Here is a 9,503-nt window from a genome sequence, read left to right as displayed (position 1 = left end):
CAATCCCTCACTATGGCTCCGACCTGCGCCTGCAGCAGTCACCCACCTTTCCGCACTGCCTTCTGTTTCCTTCCAGCCCGTTCAGGTACAGTAACACCCGTACAGTGCTTTTCCCCATATCTTCATATTCCGATTATGTAACTGTGCTGCTTGCATAACTGCACCGCCGATATAAATGCGGGATTTGTCTAAGGATCAACACAGAGCAGCTCCTGTCAGCCCATTACCGAGTCCCAGCCGCCCCGCTTGGAGCGTGGTGACAAGGTGGGTGCTGTAAGTATCAGTGTGACATGCACCCGTTGCAGCCTGGCCGTGAACGTTTGGCCTAAAATAACGTTTGCATTCATTGCATGAGATAATGTCACCACCGAAACAAGGTCTCAGGCGGCCTCACCGAAGCACAGATGGCAGAAATCCGTCCAGCTGCCAGATGTCCCCTGGCTGGGGGCACGTCTGGCCTGCGGGGGATCTCCCGACCCCGCGGGTTCACCCTGCCTTTCCTCGGGGCTTCTACCCGGCTTTCGCCACCTGCGCTGCCGCCGCCGGGGCTCGGCGCTGGGCAGCACCCCGCGGACAGCCGATGCTGATGCCCCCTTTGTGCTTCTTAAACCACAGCGGCCCCGCGGAAAGGGCCCCGGGTCCGCTCGCGGGTCCCCCGGCGAGCTGTCCCTATCGCCGGCCCCGGAGAGCTGCCGGGGGAGAGGGGCCCCGAGGGCCCGGCGCACGGTGGCTCGGCCGGGGCGGTCGCGGGGCTCTCACAGGCCCAGCCCCCCAACTGCGGCCGCATCAATCATTAAACAGCGGCTCGGGTGTCCAGCGCCTCCCTCCCCGGGAAACCCTACCCGGGGCGGCGGGGGCGTCTCTCTCGGCTCTCCGGGAGCACGGGATGCGCCGCCGGTTTCCAGTTACCGCGATGCCGAGCGGCGGGGCGGGAGGAGCCGCGGCGGTGCCGCCACTGCCCGTGCTGCAATGAGTGATGCTGCCGGGGGCGGCGGCGGCGGCGGCGGAGAAGCAGCAGCAGCAGCAGCAGTACCAGCGCAGAGCCACCGCGGCTCCTCCGCCGGCGGCTGCGGGAGCGGCGGCTCTACCTCGCCCGGGTGGCGGCGGGGCGCGGCGGCGGGCGGCGGGCGGCGGGCCGGGGGTGGCCGGGGTGCTCGGGGCCGGCGGGGACGGCAGCATGCCGGCGGGCGAGGGGGACAAGGAGGAGGCGGCGCCGCCAGCTCGCCCCGCCGCCCTGCTGCGGTGGGACGAGGTGCCAGAGGACTTCGTGGAGTGCTTCATCCTCTCTGGCTACCGGCGGCTGCACTGCTCGGCGCAGGAGTGCTTGGCCTCGGTGCTGCAGCCCACCAATGAGACCCTCAATTTCTGGACCCACTTCATCCCACTGCTGCTCTTCCTCAGCCGGTTCGGGAAGCTGCTGCTGCTGCGAGGCGCTGGGGATGTGCCTTTCCACCACCCTGCCCTGCTGCCCCTCTGGTGCTATGCTTCAGGCGTGCTGCTCACCTTCGCCATGAGCTGCACGGCCCACCTCTTCAGCTGCCTCTCCCCACGCCTCCGTGCCACCTTCTTCTACCTGGACTACGCCTCCATCAGCTACTATGGTTTTGCCAGCACTGTGGCCTACTCCTACTACCTGCTGCCAGGGCTGAGCCTGCTGGACGCCAGCGCCATGAGCCACTACGTGCAGCAGCGGCTGGGCTGGCAGCTGGACTGCAGCCTGCCCATCGCAGTCTACCGTGTGCTGGTGCTGCCCGTGGCCCTGGCGCTGGCCGTGGGCTGCACAGCCGCCTGCTGCCGCAGCCGCGCTGCCTGCTGCGCCTACCCGTTTGCCGTGCGCACCTTTGTCTTTGCCATGCCGCTGAGCATGGCCTGCCCCATCATGCTGGAGAGCCTCTTCTTTGACCTCCGCACCCGCAACCCCACGCTCTTCGTCTACTTCTACCGGCGCTACTTTTGGCTGCTGGTGGCCGCCTTTTTCAACGTCAGCAAAATCCCCGAGCGGATCCAGCCGGGGCTCTTTGACATCGTGGGGCACAGCCACCAGCTTTTCCACATCTTCACCTTCCTTAGCATCTACGACCAGGTTCACTATGTGGAGGATGGGCTGGCTGAATTCCTCAAGGCACCTCTGGCTGCTCCCACCTACCTGGGCACTGTGGGATATATGCTGCTCCTGACAATCTGCCTGGCTGTGGTCGTCAGGAGGTTCCTCAATGTCGCAGACCTCTGCAAGCAGGACTAGCTGGGCCGGTGACCCTTGGGACAGCGACCACCATACCGGTGACCCTTGGGCTGGAGACCCTCTGGCCAGTGACCTTCAGACTGGTGACCCTCAGACCGGCCCCCACCATGTCCTGAAGATGTTGTGAAACCTGGGGGAAACGCACCTGTGGAGGAGCCAGGTCCCTTTCTCAGAGGGTTGCTAGAGAAAATGACCATGGTGGAACTGCTTGTGCTGTTTAAACTACTAGATTACCAGGGGAAGCAAGCAAACGCTCACTGGTATGTTGCTGCTTAGAGTATAAGCTGAAATAATTTAGCTCTGCTACTAGGAAGAATGCATGAACCGTGAATGCCACTTACTAATTTCATAACAACTAGGTTTAAACTAGCTCTGTATATACATATATATATTTATATATCTAGCTATATATTACTAGCTACATATATATGTATATGTGTGTATATATATACATACACCTGAAGACACTTGTGCAATGATTACTCATAGACTTTTAATCATCTCCTATGTGAAATTTCCTAGCAGATTATGCACTGACATTTATCTTCCTCTGTGATACTGTAACAGGCCTTTGCAGCCACATACTGGATTTTAAATGCAAACAAATCAATCAATAGCTATCCATAGTTTCTGAGGTCTTGCAGCCTTTTCAGCCAGGGAACAATAGATTTAACAGAGAGAGGAAAACCAGCTGTGAATTATTACAGAATTACCAGTTGATGGAGAGACTTTAATTAGACAAGCAGTGTGGGGTTAGTGTAGCCACTCAGATGCTAAAATAAAATAGAGGGATATGAAAAGTAACTGAACCAGAAAGGGGTCAAGCTAGTTTGGAGCATGGACGGCAAGAGAAGAAGGGCAGTGCATAATGGCATGGCTCTTCCCCCAGCATGTCAGGAACATCTGTTGTGTTAAGGGGCTTGCTAAGGGACCCCTTGATCTTCCCTGGTAAATCACCCCCAAATCAGCCCTTCAGAGTCAAAGTCAGATGCCAGACTTTCTATAACCCCCTGCCAAGCTCAGTGGGAGTTCTCTGGATGTAAAGAGAGTAACTGATGCATGAGATCTCATTCTGGATCTTTTAAAGAATTACATGGAACTCGTTTCTGCCGTTCTTTAATTAGAGCATTCTGTCAGATTTACCATCCTAAAATCAGTTGCAGAATAAGCTACTGCTTCTGAGTTTAGGAGCTAAAATCTGTCTCTACAAGGACTGGATACTGACACTTTCTCATCATTCCCCAACATTTCCTATTTTGATCAGTTATGGCTGCAGCTGGCTGTTTTGAAGTCCTCATTCACAGGCTTTGGGAGAGTTCGAAGAGAATTACAAGATGTTTTTCCAAAGCAGTATTTTTTCACTGCAACCCAGGTATTAGCCTTGTCACATGACAAACAGCTAACTATAGGTTGAACTTACTCTCTGTATAGAGACACGTGCATTTTGATTTTGTCTGACAGAACAAGCACGCAATAATATTATACAAGGGGGTTACAATCTGAAGTTAAGGCGAGAAACTGCTTGTAAACCCCCGTTTTTAAAAAGAAGGGTGGTACTTCTTTAGGAAGTGCTGCTGTCACTGCACAATAGTGTAGTAACTCTTTAACTCACCCTCTTCACCCCTGTTGTGGAAATACATTCCTGCTTGGGACTTTCCCATTTTCATGGACATGGCATCTGAACCCCAGGAAAATGTTTTGAGTCCTGTCCCATAATCCTCTGTAAGACAAAGCCCCCTTTGTTTATGATGGGAATACAAGAAGGACTATAGCTAGGGATTATCAGGTCAAATCCTTAATATGGGTCAGAATCATCGCAAAACCCAATAATTGATATGTGCCGTACCAATGACAGCTTTGTGAAAATTTCCCCATGAAAGTGCATAAGCTAAAAGAAAATCAAACCCACTTCATTTTCTCTTTTATCTCAACCCATTTTAATTATAATGGTTCGGGTTTTTTTTGATCCTCAGTGAATGATGAGAATGGCCTAACAAAAATATGCATTCTTTGCCAGCCACAATTCTGCTAGTATATAATTTGTGGTGGGGTCACATGTGGTCTCTTAAAGAAGATGGCTAGAATTTTCTGAAACAGCAGTTCCCAAACTGTGGCCTCTTGAGTTATCACTGATGGGCCATAAAAACCAGCATGGCCCCGTATGGCTGTCTGTGTTCTGTTTTCATTTGCCAACCTGCATTAAAGGAAAATGAATACTACATGAAGTATTTTTAATTTTACATATTTTCATTAACTTTTGTCATAAATATGGCCTTGCTTTATTCAGCCGCCAATAAGGTAGAAAATTATCTGCACCACTGGGAGAGGAGGCTGGTTTACAACACTGTTATGCTTTGAAATATGCTGGAACCCTGGAAACTTACAATAGAAAGCAAATGGATCGAGACCTGCAATGATATCAGCCTATGAATTTCCACAACTGCAAAAAGAGGCCGAAATCTTTAAGATGTGCTGTATTCAGATTAATATAATAGAGGCATAGTAGCTAGAGCCCAGTGACTCATCCAAGTTTCAAAACTAATTATGTAGAAAGGGTTTGCCTGGGAGATGCCACTAGCATGTCCAACCAGCAATTAAAAACTAAGAAAGAAATCAAAAAGGCCAGGGACAGCAAATCTCAGCACCAGAAGACAGCTCAGAAACAAGCAACAGTAAAAGCCAAATGTGAAAAATAAAAAAAAAAAAGGCTTTTAAAGCATACTGTATAATGACTTATATTTGTGCTTGTCAGTCACAATGTAGAGGACATCTCAAGAAGCAATGTTAAAAAAGGCTGTTGCTAACTTGTAAAAATACATTTGATACTTGCAGTTAGGCCACACAGGGTCGTCTATATATATCTCAACGACAGATAACAGTATAAAGGTTGGATTGCAACCAACTGCAATTTTACTGGAATATTACTGCTGTTGTAAGAGTTCCCTGTGAGCCCCAGTCATGCTGCAAATTTGGTACCTGGCTCTGATAATAAGAATATTGCTTCATTTAAAAGTTTTTATTGGCAAAATGTTGAGGCACATGTATGGGCCTGAGCACTTAATGGAATTATTTGTAAATGCTGGTTGCAAGAACTGGTCTCCAAGCAACTGTAAGCAAGCTGTATGAATCAGGAGTGAATGGGTACAGGGAAATGCGATTAGATTTTAAGAGTTCTAATTAATTATGTTTATTAATTTGTCTGTTTAAAATGTGGTTACAAATTAAAAAGTTACATTAAGTGTGGAGAATACCTAGGGAAATGCTACCTGAGTGTCTGTGTTTATTCAGTGAAGGACATGTATGTAGATAATTATGCCATTTGCCATGTCCTGTAGCCAGTCTCCATAAATATGGACGGAACAAAACTGAGTTAAAGAGGTTAAAAGTGGAACACCACAGCTATAATTGTAGCACTTGAATTTGCTCATGTAGAAGTGAATGTCATAATTTGTGTGGCTTGTGAAGGAGTGGGATCTCTTTATGGTGTGAAAGCACACATGGCTGAACATCCATAAGCATGTCCAGGGCTTAGACAGGAGGTGTAACTGCAGGCTAGATGCATAAGGACATCCTAGAAAACAAACGTGTTCGCATAAATACCTATCATAGTGTTTTTATTGCCTGGGTACCTGCCATAACACCTACACTGTGGAGCCCACAGCTCATCTTTAAAACTAAAAAGGCTTTTCAGGTTCTTTTGTGGCAGAATCTGTGCGGGGATGGGGGAATGAGGTGAGGACTGGAGCACAATGGGGTGGCCTGAAAATGCCTACATGTCTTTCTGTCTTGGGCCAACACTGACCTTCAGACTGACATACCTGAGCCCACGTGAACAGACTGTTGATGGGGCCAATTTCCAGAGTGTTGGTGGCACGGACACCTCCCCTTGCAATCAGCATGTGCCTGCAACTGCAGTCTACACATTGGCATATGTTCAATAAGCCTAGCTCTGGGCACTTCCCAGTAACGTGTAAGCTTCAAGCTCACCTTTGTGCAAGATTGATATATCTGGTCTGTAGTAATTATCCTGTATTCTGTGGCCATACACTATTTCCTCTTCTGCAGTGTATTCGTTTGAATGTCACTATCCAGGATATCTGTGTAGCTCTGAGCTGCTTTGTTAGCAAGACTGGAGTCTGCAGTCTGGAAACAAAGGGAAAAGTTTCATCTGCATGCTGCGCTTGTAGAAATCTAGCAATTAGAAGTAGAAACACATTGGAGTTTGCTAAAATGATAGCTTTGCTTAATTGTCCAAATGTTGTGCTTATTATTTATTTGCTGAAGCCAGCTACTATGTCAGGTTTTTGTCAACAGTGCACCTGCAGAATATGACAGTATGAAAGTTTTACTTCATGTTTAAGTAATCTCTCTGAGGCAGCACATTCACGAAGTACTATTGCACTAAACTCAGTTGATTACCATCCACATGCCTTACAGAAGCAAATCATACCTGTAGTAATTGCCCAGATTATACTGCTTCTCATTGCCTATGAGAGTAAAAATGACCATGTGGCCAGTAACAAGCTGAGGAGTCAGGCACTCCTGGGTTCTTGCTCCTGCTTTGCCACTACCTGTTCTGTAATCTAGGGCAAGTTGTTTAAACTGTATTCGTTTTGAATGACTTTAATTCATGTAAAACACTGGAATTGTACCAGGGTTGAATTTGACCCTCTGTGTCTCAGTTTCCACATCTGTAAGATGGGGAGAATATACCTTACCTACCTCGCAGGGTTGCTCTGAAGACTAGCTAATGTTTGTAAAGCACTTAAAAATGCAAAGACCCTCCTAGGTGCTAAGAAGAAATGTTACTGAACTCCGGCAGAGAGAATGTTGTATTTTTCCATAGCTCCTTATCTCACAGGGAGAGGAACATGAACGTTTCCAGATCACAAACTCTTGGAACAAACCCTCGTTGTTGCCATACTCTTAGGAGGTTCACATCCTGTGTCCTCTGGAGCTGATCGCAAAACTTCCACTGGCTTCAGGCGGGTGGCAATCAAGACCTAAGCAGTAGTAAAGAGGCTGACTAAATGCTTAAGGGACAGGAGTAGAGAGAAGACATACATGAGTTAAGTACTCTTCAGAAATTCGCACTAGTGACATGTACCAAGAGGCATTGTAATGCTGACATGAAGCCTTGTTGTTCATTTAGCCATGGATTGTATTCCAGTTACTGTGAAACTATGGAACAAGATTTCCCATCAGTGTCTGTAAGACTACGATTATGTCTCAATTGCCATTGGGAATTTCAACCTACTTCAAGCTACTTCTTATCAGAGTAAAAAGACCTTAAATAACTGAAGCTTTTAAATAAACATGTGTAATCATTTGGGAACATAAAATTGTATTGATCAGACAAACAACTTTCTCCTTTCCCCTCCCCTTCCCCAAAACCAACAACGTGGAGCCAATCCCATTCTTGAGCGAAAACTGACCTTGGATCTCCTTATCACTTATGTGTACTCTTCCTTTGCTGTGGAGCCCTGACTAATCATCCTGCTAACCCACTCTGCCCTCTGGAATAACTGATAGAAACAGCACCACTGAGTAGAGGACAATGTTTTTAAGAGCTTTTCTAACCGGCAGCAGTAGTGGAAACAAAGAAAAAAGAAAAAAAAAAAAAAAAGAAAAAAGAAAGAAAAAAGAAAAAAGAAAGAAAAAAGCAACAAACCTACAACAAAGACATCAAAGGGTTTGAGTGGTTCATTAAATCAAAGCCTCTACCATTAGAAATTCGCCCTATCTGAGTATATTCCTAGCTTCTGTTAGACACCTGTAAGTCAGGGCTATGCAACCATCACCCAAGTTACAGCTGAGACTTTAACCTCTTCTCCTCAGATGAGGTGCAAGATGCTGAGGAAGTATCACATGTGCTGAAAGACAGAGACCTCCATTCAAGATGTTTAGTGTCTTGGAGCTGGGTGTGGAATAAAGTTAAATTATTTTCATAACTTGCTTAGACAGATTCTCTTTCATTCCACTGAATTCAGTAATAAATTAATGACCAAGACAAAGGAAGCAGGCTTTTGCTCAAAGTTCTCTGTAAGGAAACACCACCAGCAGAATTCTGCTTTCGGGGCAGTTGCTTCCTGGGCCATAGTCAGAACATGGAGGATTCCGAAGTAGGGCTTTGCTATTTCATGTGAAAGTCTTAGGATTTGTGGTTGTAGCTGGGGGGGTTAGTAGTATGGAGAAACATTTTATAGCAAGTCAATTCTGTCTGCTGGAGATTCAAGCACGCTTTAGTAGGAGGTATCACATTTAAGGGTCTGTGCATGCAATGAACAAAAAGTGTGAATTTTGTTTGGTTCTGTTGGGAGGGTTTGAAAATTTACTCTTTGTACACTTCTGGATGCTGACTACTGTATATGTAATGACTATGCATTTTTAGTAAAAAAAGGGTGTGAGCTATAAATAAAGTTGATTCTGAGTACATTTTTGCAGAAATGCATTTATAAAGTTTTTTCTTTTCTTCCCCCTCCCCTCCCAAATTGATGTGAAACCTGTAAGATCAGAAATGTGTTGAATTAGTTATCTTCAATTGTATAGTAGCATAAGTACAGGAAATTCCAATTGTTGAATAGAGGTGTTGGTATTTCTGAAAACACTATACCACAGCAAAAATATTGTTACCATTTTATTACTTTTATATTTTAAAGCAATACCATTATTGCCTTTTAATTCTCCAATATCTATGCTAACTAATTAATTATAGGCACCCCTGTTATATTAAAACTCATCAGTATGTATAAGGAGATCAGTGTTCTGCCTGCAGTGCTCACTGAAAAATCATAAAATTGGTAGCAACAGCTATGTCAAGAATCACAGCAAAATATTGACTGTAAAATGAAGAGGTCTATTTGGCATCAAGTAAAGTCTCCCATTTGGCAGACTAGGAATGTTCCAAGTGGCAGAATATTGTTTTCAGTCCAAGTCAGTCACCAAAAAGAACTCAATGAACTGCAATTACATAAAGTATCTGCTGTAAGTCTTTTTTGTCAAAATTCAGCAGGACACAATGTATCCCAACATAATTGCAGGCACCCTCTGATACTGTTAAAAGGCTGAACACAATGGAAAACTCTAGGATCTTCTAGTTGGGGGTTGTGGAATTCCTTCAAAAGTTCTAAAATACCCGAAAGCTCTTATTTGCAGAGTTTGCATATCCTATTTGAAATATGGTAATGATTTCAAGTATTACCAAGTATATATGCTCTCATGAGACCTCACTTGGAGGTACAGTTCCAGTGTCCTTAACATA

The 9,503-nt window shown here is 46.0% G+C and overlaps 1 protein-coding gene across 1 annotated transcript; it reads left to right on the top strand.

Moving 5' to 3' along the window:
* Positions 1–879: 879 nt before the first annotated feature.
* Positions 880–8,677, top strand: PAQR9 (progestin and adipoQ receptor family member 9). Its single transcript, XM_030495185.1, is given in 2 exon segments — positions 880–1,106; positions 1,108–8,677. Coding segments are annotated over 2 exon segments (1,272 nt in total). The 5' UTR covers positions 880–969; the 3' UTR covers positions 2,243–8,677.
* The last annotated feature ends 826 nt before the right edge of the window (positions 8,678–9,503 follow it).

Source organism: Strigops habroptila, chromosome 8 (genome assembly GCF_004027225.2).
Source record: "Strigops habroptila isolate Jane chromosome 8, bStrHab1.2.pri, whole genome shotgun sequence".
Taxonomy (NCBI): domain Eukaryota; kingdom Metazoa; phylum Chordata; class Aves; order Psittaciformes; family Psittacidae; genus Strigops; species Strigops habroptila.
The sequence above is the reverse complement of the archived record's forward strand: the minus strand, read 5'-3'. Positions and strand labels throughout refer to the sequence as shown.